This window comes from Suncus etruscus, chromosome 15 (assembly GCF_024139225.1).
Source record: "Suncus etruscus isolate mSunEtr1 chromosome 15, mSunEtr1.pri.cur, whole genome shotgun sequence".
Classification (NCBI taxonomy): domain Eukaryota; kingdom Metazoa; phylum Chordata; class Mammalia; order Eulipotyphla; family Soricidae; genus Suncus; species Suncus etruscus.
In genome coordinates this window covers 53,571,584-53,589,859 of record NC_064862.1, presented here as the reverse complement: position 1 = coordinate 53,589,859, position 18,276 = coordinate 53,571,584, and the positions used below count along the sequence as shown (strand labels likewise).

Below are 18,276 nucleotides of genomic sequence, written 5' to 3'. Positions count from 1 at the left end.
GCCGCTAAACAAAAATTGTCTGAATTTGCCACAAAACGAGTTTTCCAACTCGATCCTGCACCAATCACTGCAAGGCTGCTCGGACCGCCTCTCTAACTCAGCCAATCCAAGCAGGCTTTTGATGCATGCAAATTAGACAATGTTCTGGACCCGAATCTACACTGTCAAAAGCCTGCTCAGATTGGCCAGAGTCAGAGAGGAAGTCTATTACAGTATAAGCTCTGAACCTTTGCTTGTTGTGATTGGCTCACTGTGGTACATGAGCACAGGAACACATGCAGCACATGCAGCACGGGAACGTTCTGTCTGATACAGCGAATATAGGCCTAAACCTATGTTTTAACTGCAAAATTAGGGGGTCGTCTTATACGCCCAGTTGTCTTATACGCTGGCAAATATGGTAATCCAGCTACACCATTTCTAGGGATATACCCTAAGAACACAAAAACACAATACAAAACGCCCTTTGTACACCTATATTCATCGCAACACTATTTACAATGGTCAGAATCTGGAAATAACCCAGGTGCCTAACAACAAATGAGTGGCTAAAGAAACTGGTACATATACACAATGGAATACTATGCAGCCATCAGGAAAAATGAAGTCATGAAATTTTCCTATACATGGTTGGACATGGAAACTATAATGCTGAGTGAAATAAGTCAGAGGGAGAGAAATAGACACAGAATAGTTTGAATCATTGGTGGGATATAAGAAAAATAAAAGACAGTATTGTGGTGTTTGCCTTGCATGCAGAAAGTCGGTGGTTTGAATGCAGAAGATCGGTGGTTTGAATACCGGCATCCTATATGGTCCCCTGAGCCCGCCAGGAGTGATTTCTGATCATAGAGCCAAGAGTAACCCCTGAGTGCTGCCGGGTGTGACCCAAAAACAACAACATCAACAAACAGTATTGTAATAATACCCAGAGACAATAGAGATGAGTGCTGGAAGGACTGGGCCCATGATATGAAGCTTACCACAAAGAGTGGCAGTTAGAGAAATAACTACACAAACATCTATCATGACAATGGTAGTGAGTGAGAGAAATAGAATGCCTATCTAGAACACAGGCAGGAGGAGGGAGATGGGGGCATTGGTGGTATAAGGTTGCACTGGTGTTGGGGGGTATTCTTTTCTATAACTGATACCCAACTATAAACATGCTTGCAATCATGGTGCTTAAATAAACATATTATTTAAAAAGTGTTAAAAATGGAACCGGGCATGGTCTAGCCAGGAAAGGGGGACTTCAAAGGGAGAGGATGATATATTTACAGCCCCTGAGCTTTTTTATCCCAGGCCTTCGGCTTGTAAGAAGCCATAGAGGAAACAGTGGTCGAACAGATTAATCTCATAGTTGCAGATTCTGAACCTTCTAGCCTGGAAATGCTGCCCAGCATCTAGCCTAGAAGGAGAATGTGTTTCTTGGCATAAATGTCTAGTCATGACTGCATTGTTTATGCTAGCTAAAAACTGGAAATCAGCATCTGTCTGAAGGAGGCTCAGTGATTTGCTGAATATTGTGAGTGCTAAAATTCATTATAGTGTCACTCAACTGACCTCTTTGTGCTTAATGGGAGTTTCTTTGATTTTTGTTTTGTTTTGTTTTTGTTTGTTTTGGGGCCACACCTGATTGTGCTCAGAGGTTACTCTTGGCAGGCTGGGGGTGGCATATGGGGCTGCCTAAGATTGAACCATTTGCAAGACAATGTCCTCCCCACTATGCTATGTTCCAACCCCTCAAGTTATCATTCTTCTTTCCTTTGCCCCTTTTGGGGAGAGAGGGGAGGAGGAAAACTTTTATTTTTGGGCTGGGGAATGGGGTTGAGGGGGTCCAAAATGTACTCAGGGGACTTTATGGAGCAGGGCTACTCCCAACCATGTGATCTGAGGAGTTGAATGTTTAAGCCCAACCCTGCAGTAGGCCTACCCAGTTGTTCTCACATCTGGTGATGGGTTGACCAGAGCCAACCCTGGCAGTTTAGGTACATGCAAGAGCAGGCATGTCATCCGACCTTTTAATCTGTTTCCTCTCTTTGATGAAATATTTATATTTGATGAAATGGTTCAGACTCTCATTGTCTGTTTCTTGCTTTAGACCCAGATTTAGTTATTTGTCCCTTTTTTTTAATAAGTGTAAAATATTTACATGGTTCTAAGTCACATTTATGGAGCAAGACAAAGAAAAAGCACCTAGAGTGAAATCCAAAAAGATAGCAATTAAGAGTTATAAAGACTGAGATGGGAAGGTCTAGTCCATGCCTAACCGGCATTTAAAAATAGAGGGGCTGGTGTGATAGCACATCAGGCAGGGCATTTGCCTTGCATACAGCCAGCCAAGATTCTATCCCCAGGTTCAATCCCCAGTATTCCATCTGGTCTCTGAACCTGTCAGGTGTGATTTCTGATCACAGAGCCAGGAGTAAACCTTGAGCATTCCAGATGTGCCCCCTCCCCCCAATTTCTTCTTTTCTAAATTGTTAACTCTGAATTGGGTTTATTTTGTATTTTGATTTTGGGGGGTGGGGGTTACACTATGTTTGCATAGTTAGGTGCCATTTTCTTTTGTTTTGCCTCCTTTTTAAGCCAAGTGATTCTAGATGGTTTATTTTGTTCTGGTGTATAGTGGATTTTCTGTCTGAATAGCTGATCAGAGCAAGGTCCAGTCAAAGCTTTGTTCCACTGTCTGAGAATATATAGGTCTTTCCTTGTATTTTGCAAGAACTTTCCCAACAGGATCTCCCGACTTTGTCAAAGGGAGTGATGGATACTCTTTGCTTGGGGCATGTTTCACCCATTCTGTGCCCATGGTTTTCTCTCTGAAGGTCAGTCTAGAGAACTTCCCTTTTCTGTTACTTCTGTGAGCACTGGCTCCACCATATACTAATATGATAATAAGGAACCCCAACCACCATCCTTTCCTTGCTTTCCTGAAGACTTGGGGGAGGAATGAGAATGTGCACATTTGCTCCTCGACCAATCTCTTTCCTAGGATTTATTTGGTTTGCCTTTGGTTTGGGTTCAGGGCTCACTCATGCCTCTGTGCTCAGGGATCCGTGTGGTACGGGGAATCCAGCCCAGGGAAGGCATACCCATTATGCCATCTCACTGACTAGCATTTTTAGGATTTGGAGGGAGGAATAACAAACTGTATTTCACTTCCTATAAGGCTTACAAAATCTTTTTTTTTTTTGGCCTGCATTTAAGGATTATTGATTAGATGATTTTTTGCCCCTTTTTTTTGGGGGGGGGGGAGCCCCATACCCAGTGATGCTCAGAAATTACTCCTGGCAGGCTCAGGGGACCCTATAAGGTGCCAAGAATTGAACCCAGGTCAGCCATGTGCAAGGCAAATACCCTCCCCACTGTGCTCTCAATCTGGCCCAAATTTGTGAGACTTATTATAACTGTAGGAAATAGTTGGCTGACCCAGCAAATCAACATTGATGCTACTGTCCTCGTATAGTGCAACTAAAGCCAGCTTTATCTTAAGGTACAGGAGTAACAGGCAGTAATGGGAGTGAGTTTCAACTCCGCATTCAGGGATGAGAAATAAAAATTGCAAGGGAATTCTGATGTTATGGCTAATGGAGTAAGTAGGATTTGCCCAGCAAATGATGGTATGGACTTACTAGACAACAGATTAAACAACAAACAGGAAGGCGATCAGCAGGGATTTGGAAATGTTCTTGCTCAGCTCATGCCCCAGACCTCGGGGAAGCCACCACAGACTTGAGCTTTGCTGGGTTTCCTGGCCAGCTCATCTGGCTCCTCATGTGACATCCTGAGGTTTCCGGCAAGACCACAGGCACTGGACTGCAGCATGCAGTTGCACGCCACTGCAGGTTTGTAGCTCTGCCTTCAGCTAAAAGCCCTTCTTTTCATTTCTAAACAAAGGAAGGCACAGACCTGCCACAATGATCTGAGCCCAAATTCAATGTCTTGCTTTGTAGATGAGGATAGCATGTCGCAAACAGACTTGTAGCCACTGGTATTTCTGTTGTGGATGATAGTTTTGGAAACTTTTATCATCACCCTTTCTCATTCCATCTCTTTTTTCTTTTTTTCCTTTTTGTTTGTTTTTGAGCCATACCCAGTGATGCTCAGAACTTACTCCTGACTGTGCTTAGGGATAACTCCTGGTAAGCCTCGGGGTAGATCATCCTTGATGCCAGGGATGGAACCTGGGTCAGCTTGGGCAAGTCAAACACCCTTCATCCCCTGTCCTTGCCATATCTCTTCACCATGCCTCTATCCCCCTTAGGAAGCTGGAATGAATATTAAAAATAAAAAGGGTTAGGGCCAGAGAAATAACACAGTGGGTAAGGTTTTTTGCCTTGCACACAGCTGAACCAAGTTCAATTCCCCCCCGGCATCCGATATTGTCTCCCCTCACCCCATCCCCGACCAGGAGTAATTTCTGAGCACAGAGCTAGGAGTCACCCTTGAGTACCACTGGGTATGGTCCAAAAACAAACAAACAAAAAAAGTTTTTTACGTTTACAGTATGAAACTTCTACACATTCTTTGTTGTTTTAACTCTTCCTTAATCCAAGATTAAGGTTGACCCTATCTCCTCTCTGGAAGACCCTTTGTGCTGTCATGCACACAAAACCTACCAAGTGTTTCTGTATTCGATAGAGTCTAGAGTGAAGTAGTAAATGTTTCTCTTGGGGCTAGAGAGATAGCACAATGGTAGGACATTTCGCTTTGCACGTGGCCAACCTGGGATGGACCTGAATTTGATTCCCATATGGTCCCTCAAGTCTGCCAAGAGTGATCCCTGAGCACCACCGGGTGTAGCCCAAAAACCAAACCAAAATAAATAAACAAAATTCTTTAAAAAAAAATGAAAGTTTTCTGTTGGCTCTGTGGGTCCTGCTTCACAGATGTGCCATTTTTCTCTTCTAGGTCACCTCTGGAGGGACAGAAAGCATCCTCATGGCTTGCAAAGCTTACCGGGACCTGGCCTTTGAGAATGGGATCAAAAATCCAGAAATGTATGTATGTCCGTGCAGGAAGTTCTCTGTTCCTCTCACCTTCTCCCTCCTCTTTTATGATATGTAATGGAAAGGTTTTTTTGTTTTGTTTTGTTTTCGAGGGGACACTCCTGGCAGCGTTCAGGCATTACTCCTGGCTCTGCACTCAGGAATCGTTTCTGGCAGGGTTGGGGGAACCGCATGGGATGCCAGGAAACAAACCTGGATTGGCCACATGCAAGGCCTTCTCCATTGTGCTGTCGCTCCAGCCCCATGTAATTGAAAGTTTATATAAAGTCTATTTTCTATAAGAAACAGAAAAAAAAGGGGGGGCGGAGAGATAGCACAGTGGTAGGATATTTGTCTTGCACGTGGCCTATCCAGAACGGACTGTAGTTTGAATCACGATATCCCATATAGTCCCCTGTGCCTGCCAAGAGTGATTTCTGAGCACAAAGCCAGGATTAACCCCTGAGCACCACCAGGTGTGACCCAAAAACCAAAAAAAAAAAAAAAAAAAGAAAAAGAAAAAGAAAAAAGAAAAGAAAAAAAGTAAAAAAATGTAAATAAGTTTTTTTCCCTCTGGCGATTTCAGTCCTGTTCTTTTGTCCTGCACACTTAGCATTATGATCCCTTCATTCAGCCAAATCCTAAGTGGATCCACCCACCAGTTCATGTTAAAGATTTAATATCTGCTCCTACAGTAAGTTTTTGTGTAGTGTGCTACTTCAAGCAAGAATGAAGTCCTCCTAAAAATGTTAGGGAGCACAACTTTGGATTCTCTTACATTTATTATAAACAACCTAAAGCTTAAACAAGAAATTTCTTAGCTTGTTCAGAGGAAGCTAAGGTTGTTTCTGGGAGGAAAAATATCCAGTATATGGGCTGAGGGAAGGGGAGGATTTGGGCCAACACCTTGCGGGGCTCTGAGGTCATTCTTGGCAGTGCTCAGGGGTCACTATGGTTCTGGCTTTGAACCAGACTTGGCTACATGCATGTCAAGTGTCTTCTTCCTCATATTATCCATCTCTTGAGCTTGGAAATGCATTACTTATTTGTTTATTTGTTTATGGCCACATCCAGCGGTGCTCAGGGGTTATTCCTGGCTTTGCGCTCAATATGGCATGCTGGGGATTGAACCCAGGTCAGCCACGTATAAGGCAAATGTTTTACCCACTGTGCTATTGCTCCAGCCCTTGCAAATGTATTTTAAATGACCACGTTGCCACCCCATAAAGATCATTTTGGATATTTGGTTGCACCCACCCATAGATACTTGACTCTCTGCAGTGTGTTATATCATCCTGTTTAAGTTTATGATTTTTTCCCACAGTGTCTATGACTAAGGAATGTATTACATAGAATGATTGCAGCCTAGATCAGCTCCCCATCTGTTGTATATGAAAACATTTCCTTAAGATTATTCTTTGCGGGGCCAGAGAGATAGCATGGAGTTAAGGCATTTGCCTTTCATGCAGAAGGTCATCAGTTCAAATTCTGGCGTCCTATATGGTCCCCCATGCCTGCAGGAGCGATTTCTGAGCCTGGAGCCAGTAGTAACCCCTGAGCACTGCCGGGTGTGACCCAAAAAACCACACACACACACAACACACACAAAGATTATTCTTTGCCTGTTGTCCCACTTAGACCTTCCGTGTGGGGGCGCTGTTGAGAGCGGAATAAATAGTTGGGGAGTGAGGTGTTCGAGGGCTTTTAGGAGAGTTTGCTGGGTGGCTCGAGGTGTTTTTTGGAGCTAGCAGCAGGCTGACAAAGGACCAACCTTTTACCCTTTAACCCTCCTGTCTGTGTGCATTATTTGCTGCCGATAAACATACCAAGATCTACCCCCAAAAGGGGACAAGAGGATGGGAATCAATTTCTCATTCTGGGAGCTCTTTGAGGATACACAAATAACAAATAAAGGAGTAAATGGGACCCCACATCCATTATGCTTCAAGCATAAATCTTTGTTGCTTGGTACTTAGTAGAGATGCCCCCCCCTCAAAGGAGTGAGTCAATTTTAAGATGGTGCATGTGTTATTTTGATCCATGATCCCGAGCACAGGTGGCCCACATCTTCCCTCCTGAGATGTGCACTTTCCTGCTTTCATGCTGGGCTGTGTACCAGGGCTCTGACCACCTCTAGAGAAGCCCGTGATCTTCTCATCTTCTTTCTCTGTGTTTTGTTTGTTTTTTTGTTTTTTTTTTTTTGCTCACACTCAGGGTACTCAGGGGTTACTCCTGGCCCTGCACTCAGGAATTACTGTCAGGCTCGGGGTGCCAGGGATCAAACCCACATTTGTCATGTGCCCTCTCCACTGTACTATTGCTCTAGCCCCATCCATCTCTCTGGAGTGTGTTAATTATTTCTCTCTGTCTCATTCTCTCTGTCTCTCTCTTTGTGTCTCTGTCTCTCTGTCTCTCTCTCATCCTCTTCCTCCCCTTTCTCAGTGCCTTCAAATAAATATTTGTTTTTTAACTTCAAGAAAAAGGTGTGTGTGGCGGAGATTAATAGGTTTTCTTCTTAGTATCACTTGAAATGCTGCTTGGCAAATGGGAATTCTCATTTCAGTTTTTCCCCGTGATCCTAGCTTTGTTCAGAGCTGCAAGGGCCCACAGATGACCTGATTTTCATTTTCTCGTCACTGCCCTGCAGTCTGATGTGTGCTGTCCGTGTCTTTGTCACACAGGCAGCTGCTCCCTGGGCAGTGCTATTCCTCGATGAGCCAACTGGGGGGAAGGCTCCCCCTTCCCAACCTGCAGTGCACTGTGGACCTGCCTCCAGTTTCCCATATCTTTAGCTCTTACCTTAAGTTTAGGCTTTAGAGCCCTCAAAAAGTGGTCTGGAGGCTAATTGCAGCATTTCCCAGCTGGCCAAATCATTTTCTATATGGTCAAAGTTTTCCTGTTGAAAATCAGAAAAAGAAAACCAATGGGACCGGAGAGATAGCATGGAGGTAGGGTGTTTGCCTTGCCTGCAGAAGGACGGTGGTTTGAATCCCAGCATCCCACATGGTCCCCCGAGCCTGCCAGGAGCGGTTTCCGAGCATAGAGCCAGGAGTTACCCCTGAGCGCTGCCGGGTGTGACCCCAAAACAAAACAAAAAAAACAAACAAACAAAAAAAAAAACAAAAAGAGAAAACCAAGAGAAAGGCCTTTAAAATGTTGCGGGCGTTTACTCCTGGTTACAAGGTTAGCTCATGATGTGAGCTGACCTCTTCCTCTTTCCCCTTTAGTGTGGCTGCAGTAAGTGCTCACGCTGCCTTTGACAAAGCAGCCAATTATTTTGGGATGAAGATTATCCGGGTGCCTCTGAACAAGAAGATGGAGGTGGATGTGAGGGTAAGTCCCTGTGAAAGACCCTGGTTGTTATCTTGTCGGGCTGGTTGATGGGTTATTTTTCTGTAGCTAAGGCTATTATTTTTGGGGGTGGGGGAGGACACCCAACAGCGCTTAGGGGTTACTCCTATCTAGGCGCTCAGAAATCACTCTTGACTGACTTGGGGGACCATATGGGATGCTGGGGATTGAACCCAGGTAGACCATGTACAAGGCAAAGGCCTTACTGGATGTGCTACCACTCTGGCCCTTGGCTACTGCTGCTCTCTCCTTGTAGCAGGCAGCATTGCCCCTGGCCTGTGATTCTGTTTCATTCTCTGCGCAGATCCCACATTCTCTTGGAAAGATAGTCTATCCCCTCATTCGAGACTTGAGCAGCCTGTTTGTGACTCAACGCTGTGCCTAGAGTGAAATCCAAAAAGTCACTTTGCTTAGTGTGACTTACTTGTCTCTTTCAATTCGCCTGAATTTGTACCATAGTGATTGCCTTAGTGATCTTTTTTCTGGAAAGAAATTGTCAGTTTATTGGCATTAGAACTATTCTTTCTCACTGTCTTTGTTATTTTATTAATTATTATCACTATTATTTTAAATTATTGGGCTAACTCAGCAGTGTTCAGGACTTACTCCTGGTTCTACACTCAGGAATCACTGTTGGTGTCACTTTAGGGACTATATGAGATGCTGGGAATTGAATTTGGCTCAGCTGTGTCCCTGGTCCCTTACAGAGTTTTGGTTTTTTAGGGTGTTTTTTTGCTACACCTGGCGATCAGACATTAACCCCTTGGCTCTGTGCTCAGAAATTACTCCTAGCAGGCTCTAGGACCATATGATTACCAGTGATTAAACCCATGTACAAGGCAAATGCCCTCTCCACTGTGCTAAGGCCCTTTACAGAGTTCTTTTTTTTTTTTTTTTGGGAGGCCCATACTCAGCAGCACTCAGGGGTTATTCCTGGACCTACGCTCATAAATTGATCCTGAGAGGATGAGGGGACCATATGGGATGCCAGGGATTGAATCTGGGCCTGTTCAGGGTCGGCTGCATGCAAGGCAAAAGCCCTATCACTGTGCTTCTATCCTATAGAGTTCTTTTTATGCCCTACATTTGAATAGAAGTTCCTGTTCCCAGAGTGCTCTCAGAATTGCCTTAGAGCCCTGGACAGCCAAAGGCAATCAGAGGAACCATTTGTCACACAGCAATTTCCAGGAGCTGTCAGATCTATTGAGCACTCTGAATTCAGATTTACTGGGTACTGTCAGATCTACCATGTACTGTGGTCGATTCTGATCCACTTGCTCAGGTTCCACCTCTGGTAGGTGGAACCTGCTCTTTTGCCTGAGTCCTTATTCATTTTCCAAGATTTTTTCTTTTTTGCAGTTTTGTAGGCTCTATGTTTGTCTCTGAGACTTAGCCTACCATGGGTCCCTCTGGCCCGTGCTCCACTGTAAAATAAAAATAAAAATATAGTCCACATGTTGGGTGAGACCACCTTTGGCACTGTGATTATAATCACTTAGACTGATGGGTCTGATGAAGCTGAGTAGTGGCGGAGAAATAATACATCAAGCAGTCAGAAAGATTCTCATCAGAGTCAGCTCACTTTATTCCTCATGGCCTTCCTCTGCCATGTGCAGCCTATCTGCCATCTCATTCTCTCCTGCCCCATGCTGCCTGTCCACCCTATGCTTTCTCTCTTGTGCCCAAAGCCAGCATTCTTTATTATCCAGAACCCACCCACCATGGTGGGGGAAGGCTTTGTAATCCAGGTGGACTTTTACATACCATAAGAAGAGGGTAGGGAAACCGGAAGTTGGAGGAAGGGTTACACTCCACTACTTCTCCTAGATGGGAGAAGTGAGGAAGCAAATCTCAGAAAAATTCATGATATAGAGCAGGGGTGGCGAACAAATTCGACACAAAGAGCCAAAATTTTAAACTGACAAAACACTCACACAAAAGCATCTAATTTTAACAATAATCTATTAAACACATACTGCATTTTGCCATTTTGAGTGAGGGTCAAAATCCTGCAGTGATGGTGAGGGTGCGCTGCGTCCTCCACACTAAGAACTAACTGCAAGATGTGACACAACATGTGACACACGGGACCCCCGCTCTCTGGCCCATGCAGTTGTTTCCGAGGGATGGGAGAGGGAGGACTCAGCCTGGGGGCGGGACTACGTGCTCGGAGATCTCTCCTCAGAGGTCTTTCCTCAGAAGCAGCAGAACAAAATCCAAACGTGGCAGAGCCACAGTATACAAAATGATAAGAGGCAAAGAGCCGCATTTATTTTGGTCGGGAGCCACATGTGGCTTGAGATGTGTTTGCCACCCCTGATCTAGAGGCCAGAGTGATAGCACTGTGGGGAGTGATAACACAGTAGGGAGGGCGTTTGCCTTGCACACGACCAACCAGGTTTGATCCCTGGCATCCCATATGGGCCCCAAGCCTACCAGGAGTGATTTCTGAGCACTGAGCCAGGAGTTTGCCTTGAGCGCTATTGGATGTGGTCCACATAACCCAACTCTTAAAAAAAAAAACTCATGACCTATCATACCTGGCAGTGGAGAGGAGATGTAGTTGTCTTCTCATTAATCTTTCACCTTTCACCTTTTCACCCCAGGCCATGAGAAGAGCCATCTCCAAGAACACTGCCATGCTGGTCTGTTCTGCCCCAGGCTATCCTCATGGGGTGATGGATCCTATCCCTGAAGTGGCCAAGGTTTGTGGGAGCAATGGGCTGCTGGGTATTCAGGTTGTGGGAGGTGAAACTAGGAGAATGGCCCTTGGCTGGGAGAATTATGGGGGTTTAGTTTGATCACTCCCAAGTTGGTTGCTGTCACCAGCCTATTGGAGAACCCTCCTTGGCTGTGCTTGGGGCTGATGTAGAGAAGTAAATGGCTTTGTTGACACCGCATATTCTAAAGTAGTACTGATATTTCCATTCAGATGGGGAAATTGGCTTTTGTTTGGTGGCTCTCAGGGGATCAAACCTGGTCGGCCATGTACAAAGCAAATACCCTCCTCAGTGTGCTATTACTCTAGCCCCCAAATCAACTTTTATTTTTTTTTAAAGTAAAGATGTAAAGGGAGAGATAAAGAGAAGTGTTCAAAAGACAACATTAACTTTTCCAGAGTGGAAATAAGCAAGCAAAGAAGCAGAGAGAGCATGTTCAAGAGGGAACATGGGCTTGGAGAATAAGCCTCTCAGGATCTGCATTTAGAGATGTGTTCCGAGAGGGGGACATTCAGCACACCTCAGGACACCTTATCTCCCTCCCCTGCTCAGTGTTGCAACAAGTTTTTGCTCCTGCCCATAAACGAGGCACTGTAATTCAAATTTATTACATCGAAGGCTAAATACATTACATAAATGAGCTTTATTAGGAAGGTCCCAGAGAGCTTCTTAGAACACAAGAGATAATGGACACGGTAGCTGTTGGTTAGCTCCTACCTTTTTACTCTTGCCTTGCAAAGATTTTGTTTCAGCACCATTCATGAAATTTGTTTGTGTTTTTTTTTTTTTAACTAGCTGGCTGTCAAATATAAAATACCTCTCCACGTCGATGCTTGTTTGGGGGGTTTTCTCATTGTCTTCATGGAAAAAGCAGGATACCCACTAGAGCAACCCTTTGACTTCCGGGTGAAAGGTGTGACCAGCATTTCAGCTGATACTCACAAGGTGAGTCCTGGCTTTCTCTTCTCTCTCAGGTGGAGGTGACAAGCTGTCCTGAAAAGGGATCTATTTGGGGGTTAGGGTGATAGGGCGACAGACTTACTGTGCTTTGTTCAGGGCTGACTCCAGGTTCTTTGCTCAGAGATCCCTCCTGGCACTTTCAGGGGACCAGATGTAGTGCCAGGGATCAAATCCAGGTTGGGTGTGTCCAAAGCATGTGTCATACTCATAACTCTAGCCCCAAGCAAAGAGACCTGTTAGTTGCATCCCATGGCTAAGAGCAGTTCCATTTCTACTGACTGACACTGTGAGAGGCCCCAGCAGTGGCCTTAGGAAAAGGCTCCCTGCAGCCTTAAGATTATTGGGAGTGATGGGATGTCAATACTGTAATCCCTCAGAGAACAACAGTAACGTGGAAGCTTTTATACTCCTGACATTCAAGCGACAAGACTCTGTTAATAATGTCTTATGGGGAGTGGGAAGTTCTGTAAACTGGAATTTGCATTTTGTCTGTGCCAGCCACCCAGAGCAGATAGACTGATCCAGAGGTGGAGGTGGCCTCGGGAGTCTCTGCCTGCTGTAATTCTCCTTCGGAGTTTGCTTTAGACCAGAGAATTAGTCAAGTCCTGGCCAGCAAGAGTGACCCAGAGCTGGTCTTCCTGCCTTACCACCTTTCCAGCTCCTTTTCCTACACCAAACCCTGTGTAGTTTGTTTGTTCGTTTGTTTTTTGAGGGGGGAGGTTGATTCTACATCAGTGTCAGTGAGTTTGTGAGGTTGCATTTTATATGAAGGAAGCCAAGCCAATAGTTTCATTTATTTGATTTTGTATGTGCATGTGCATGCGCTCTCAGGGTTCAGTGCTCAGGGCTCCTAGCACCCCCCATAATGTATATTTGATGTTTAGTACTCAGGCTAGGGGGGGGTTACTGGGGGACCCCAGACTGCTGGGGTCATCAGTGTCACATCCAGTGGTCTAGGAAACCAAATGGGTATCCTTTAAGCTCCTCCCAGCCCTCACATAGTTTTTGTTTGTTTTGTTTTTGTGCCACACTTGGCAGTGCTCAGAGGTTACTACAGGCTCTGTGCTTAGTAACCAACCACTCCTGGCAGGCTTGGGGGACCAGATGGGATGCTGAGGATCGAACCCACATTGGCCATATGCAAGGCAAGCATCTCCCTGCTGTGCTATTGCTCCGGCCTACATAGTTTATTTTAAGGCTGGATTCAGTCAGCTCCAGATTCTGAAAACCATCGTTTTTTTGGGTTTTTTTTTGTACTATTATAAGCAAAAGGAAAAAGAGGTAAGAATCAGATCATGTTGCCCCAAATGGATTGAATCAAACCTTTCTTGGCTTCTCTGGAAATTTATCTTCACTTCCGTCCTGACACACTGCTCTGGAGTGTTTCTTGAAGGAAAACACAGGAAGTAAAGCTTTTAACTCAATAAAGCGTTTTCTTGCGGAGCCTCAAGTGCCCTGACCCCAAAATAGAACTCTTGACCTCCATTTCTTACATGGTCTTGGCACTTCAATATCCCATATAGATTCTTTTCATGAGTGAGTGGGAATGGCGCTGAGAAATGGGCCCATGCAGGAAAAAGTGGGCATGTGCTAGGCAGGCACCCCAGGGGCAGGTCTTCTGTGGGAAGGACTGAACAAGTACTGACTCTTTCTGACTCTCTTTCTCTCTCTACCTCCCCCCTTGATCTCTCCTCCTCAGTATGGCTATGCCCCCAAAGGTTCCTCAGTGGTGTTGTACAGTGAAAAGAAGTACAGGGCCCATCAGTTCTTCGTGGCCACAGACTGGCAAGGTGGCCTCTATGCTTCGCCAAACATTGCGGGCTCAAGGCCTGGCGGTATCAGTGCAGCCTGCTGGGCCACCCTGATGTACTTCGGTGAGAGCGGCTATGTGGAAGCCACCAAACAGATCATCAAAACCACTCGCTTCCTCAAGTCTGAGTATGTATGGAGGGTGGGGACTCGGCTTCATCTCCTGCTCTGTCTGCTTAGAGATACAAAGCTCCTGCCTGCACATGCCTGGTGGGGGGAGAGGGAGAGAGGGAGAGAGAGAGAGAGAGAGTATGAGAGAGTGAGAGAGAGAGAAGATGGTGGGGGGAGAGAAGTGAAGAGCTCAATCTAGGGATAAAACTACTAGGCTGCACACTCTAACACATGGTCATATGCTGTTACTAAGTCTCCCTGGGGTTCACAGGCTTTGGGAATCACAGTCCTGTGTGGCTTTAGGACTTGCAAGCATGACTTTAGGAGACTGTAGAGAGGAAAGGATTCCTTCCCCAGGATTAGCTGAGGTACATCTTTGCCACCTTGTGTGGCCCCGGGGACCTCTCGGAGGCAGAAGCTAAGCAGACAGGTGACAGCCACTGCTTCCATCCTAGACCTAACTCCAAACTCTGGTCTAGGCAGAAATGGGGCCTTTGAGCCATGAACCTTCTTATTTTAGAAGATGAGATTCTCCTAAACCACCAGGAAGAAGGAAGGACCCCATCTTCCCCCTCAATTAGGTTCCTGTTCTAAGGGAGAGAGGTTGGGTGACTAATGAGGTGATGAATGGCCTATGTATGACTCAATTTTCTTTTTGTCTCCCTCCTCCCCTGTTTGTTTCCCCATTCAAGATTGGAGACCATCAAAGGCATCTTTGTTTTGGGGAACCCTCAGGTGTCAGTCATTGCTCTGGCTTCCCGGGACTTTGACATATTTCGACTCTCGAACCTGATGTCTGCTAAGGGCTGGAACTTGAACCAGCTACAATTCCCTTCCAGGTAACCCTGCAGAAGCATCTCTTGGCTATGTTTCTCTCCGCTGCCACTTTTGAAAAACTTTGATGGTAATGATGACTGCTAGGGCCCAGCCCCTTGTGGGTTCTTGTAGTCTCTGCAGGAGTTCCATCTTGCTTGGGCTGCTCCATGTGAAGAGCAAGTTCCTTTTATTCTGAAACACACACAAAGGGGCTGGAGAAACAGTACTGAAGGTACTTGCTTGCCTTGCCTGGTAAAATGCAGGCTGCTTGCTGATTCCCTTTCCGAGAATACTTACTCAGTAGATATGACATGGAATCTATAATGTGCATTTTTTGGAGAAAGTAGGCACTGGAAAGGGGACAAAGATGCTGTCCCAGAAGGTCCCCTGAGCACCACCAGGAGTGATCCCTGCGTGCAGTGTCTGAAGTGACCCCTGGAAACCACTGGGTGTGGCCCCACACCAAAACAAGTAGATAAATAAGATGAAACTCAGAATATGAAGTAACATGCTTCTTGAGACCAGTGACTGGTGACAAGATCCCCACCCTGCCCCTTCTCATGCTTTTTTTTTTTTTAATAATCTTTTAGCTATACCTGGCCACTCCTGGCTCTGCACTCGGGCCCATCTGGGATACTGGGGATCGAGCCCAGATTGGCAAGTGCTATACCATTGTGCTGTCACTCCGGCCTCTTCCTTCTCACTCTTTCCACGTTCTGTGCTCCCCAGTCCATCCTGTCTCCATGAATTCTTATAACTAGATTCATAACCTGAATGACATTTAGCTCCAACTTTTCATTCTCAGCACCCACACCAGAAACACATTGATCTCCCTGATCTTAGCACTACAGTTGGAATTAGGGTCTCATCAAGGATTCTTTGATACCCTTTAACTCAGCATTCCCACACACTTTATCCTCAGGGTCTACCTGGGACTTGTACCTCTTCCATTGCCAGTCTCATCTGGACACTGCCTGCTCCCCTCTGCTCTCCTTCAGTACCCCATTCTCTGTTTTTGGGGAGTTTGAGTTTCTTAGTCTGAAGGCTTCCAGACTTCACCCAGAGGCTCCAGTCCCTGGGATCAAATCATTTCTATAGAAGGCTACACAATCGAAGGACTTGCTTTTGGACAGTTTTGAGCTGAACCCTGCCTGTTTGGGTCTTAGTTTGAGAAACCTTAACACCTGCCCAGCCTCGTAACATCAGATGGGACCAACACTCAGGGCTGAAAACCACTTACTTGGGTGACTTGCACCAGTTCTAAGTTTACACAAAGTAGTGCAAGCATGGCCCTGTGGCACAGGAGGTGACTGTATGGGAGCACATTTTTGTACCCCTCTTTTCTCCCAAGCTTCATTTCTTTGTCTCTCTCCTTCCCTAGTATACATTTCTGCGTCACCTTAGTGCATACCCGGAAGCGAGTGGCCATACAGTTTCTGAAGGACGTCCGGGAATCCGTCACTCAGATCATGAAGAACCCTAAAGCGAAAACCACGGGAATGGTATGGACATGGGGGGACCCCAAAGCAAAAACTACAGGAAAGGTATGGACGGGGTGGGGGGAGTGTGCTACCGAGGATGTGGCTGTTGAAGGGATTAGATGACCTCACACCATTTCCTGTTTCTGCTCCATTTATTATTATAAAGCCTCTCTTTATTATTTGTACTGGGGTTTGGTGACCTCTCATACATTCCCAGGGTATTTTTTAATTTTTCATTTGCTTCAGAAGAGTATAAAAAAGTATATAAAAGTATAAAAAAGTATAAAACACCTTATACTTTTGAAAACAGGACATACAAAGGTCTGAGGTGGTGATGGTCATTTGTAAAGCAATTTTGGCATAGGAGAGGAAGCCGATGTGTTTTCTTTCTAGAATTTCCTACAGAAAATCCTATTGTATGTTTCATCTGGACAAGTTTGAGAACTTTCCTTTACAAGGTTCCTTTTTTTTTTTTAAACAAAATTCTGACATTCTTTTTTTTTTGTTTGTTTTTGGGCCACACGCAGCAGTGCTCAGGGGTTACTCCTGGCTGTCTGCTCAGAAATAGCTCCTGGCAGGCACGGGGGACCATATGGGACACCGGGATTCGAACCAACCATCTTTGGTCCTGGATCAGCTGCTTGCAAGGCAAACGGCGCTGTGCTATCTCTCCGGGCCCTCTTTTTTTTTTTTTTTTTAAACTTTATTGATTGATTGGGAGCCACACCCAGCAGTGCTCAGGGGTTACTTCTGGCTTTGCACTCAGAAATCACCCCTGGCAGCTGGGGAACCATATGGGATACCAGGTTTCAAACCGGATCCTTCCCAGGTTGACTGCATACAAGGCAAACACCCTACTGGTGTGCTATCTCTCCAGCTATCTCTCATCCATTGCTATCTCTCATCCATTGACTTGGGATCTGAGGTAGTATGAGGGCCAGTAGAGGGGGGTTCATGGAAGGTAAGAACAGGGGAGGGGATCATAATTGTGGCTTCATCTTTGTGCCTTTGCCCCCTGTGAGTAATAACAATTCTCTTGCTGAATTTCTAGGGCGCCATCTATGGCATGGCCCAGGCAACTGTAGACCGGAACCTGGTGGCGGAATTATCCTCAGTCTTCTTGGAGAGCCTTTTCAGCACGGACAGTGTGCCTCAGACCAACCAGATGAACGGTTCCCCCAAACCCCATTGAACCTAGAACCCACCAGAGGCTTCTGATCTTCAGAAGGTTCTTGGGGTAGGGGCCAGGCCACATGGTTGCAGCATTCAATTTTGCTCGATAGAGCACAAGAAGACAGGCCATGGATAACCAGATCCTCAGGATCTTCCTCCTCCTCTTTGACCTCCTTTTCTTCCTCCTCTTCCTCTCATTCTTTAGTGGCCTTGACTGTGAATGCCCCAAAGGATTCTCTTAAGTAATCGGTTTTTTGCCCTTTGGATCGTGATCCTCACAATCGTCTTAACCATTCTGTCTCTAACCTTATCTCATTTTTGACTTGACTTAATCGTGTGGATAACTCCCACCTGTCTTGCTTCCTTTAGGGGCACTGGGGGACACTTTATGAGACAGAACTTTGTCTTTTATTATTTCATACAGATTGGTACCTTTATCAGATGGAGTCACATGGGGTGAATCTGTTTGACATGCTTTCCCGGACAGGTGTCAACTCTGCCCCAAGCACAGAGTCCTATTCAGCTCTCTGTTTGGACCTGAGGTAGAATGGGGGCTGGGAGACGGGGGCACACAGAAGATAAGAATAGGGGAGGAGAGCATAATTGTGGCTTCATCTTTGTGCCTTTGTCCCTTGTGAGTTGATAGGTTGTCTATGTTCCAGGCACTGTTATTACAGCTGCTCGTTAACTTTTTCCAGGACACTGATGGACTGGCCATTCCTGTTAGGCAGGTGCATGTGGTCTTGCTAACTTAAAAGCAGTAAAAGGCAGCATCTAGTGTAGTTCCTTGTCCCTGTCTTCTGTGCTTGTAGCCCCTCGTGATACTTGGTTGCCATCATCTTTGGAGACTTTGGTTGAAGT

General features: G+C 45.7%; 1 protein-coding gene across 2 annotated transcripts in view; it reads left to right on the top strand.

The window, feature by feature from the left end:
• SGPL1 (sphingosine-1-phosphate lyase 1) overlaps window positions 1-17,752 on the top strand; it is a 74,491-nt gene extending 56,739 nt beyond the window's left edge. For both annotated transcript variants that reach the window (XM_049789148.1, XM_049789147.1), the window contains exons 8-15: window positions 4,918-5,006; window positions 8,222-8,327; window positions 10,952-11,050; window positions 11,861-12,010; window positions 13,725-13,963; window positions 14,638-14,784; window positions 16,143-16,263; window positions 17,294-17,752. In XM_049789148.1, coding sequence (XP_049645105.1) covers window positions 4,918-5,006; window positions 8,222-8,327; window positions 10,952-11,050; window positions 11,861-12,010; window positions 13,725-13,963; window positions 14,638-14,784; window positions 16,143-16,263; window positions 17,294-17,434 — 1,092 coding nt within the window. In that variant the 3' untranslated portion in view covers window positions 17,435-17,752. The remainder of the gene's footprint in view (window positions 1-4,917; window positions 5,007-8,221; window positions 8,328-10,951; window positions 11,051-11,860; window positions 12,011-13,724; window positions 13,964-14,637; window positions 14,785-16,142; window positions 16,264-17,293) is intronic.
• Window positions 17,753-18,276: the final 524 nt, after the last annotated feature.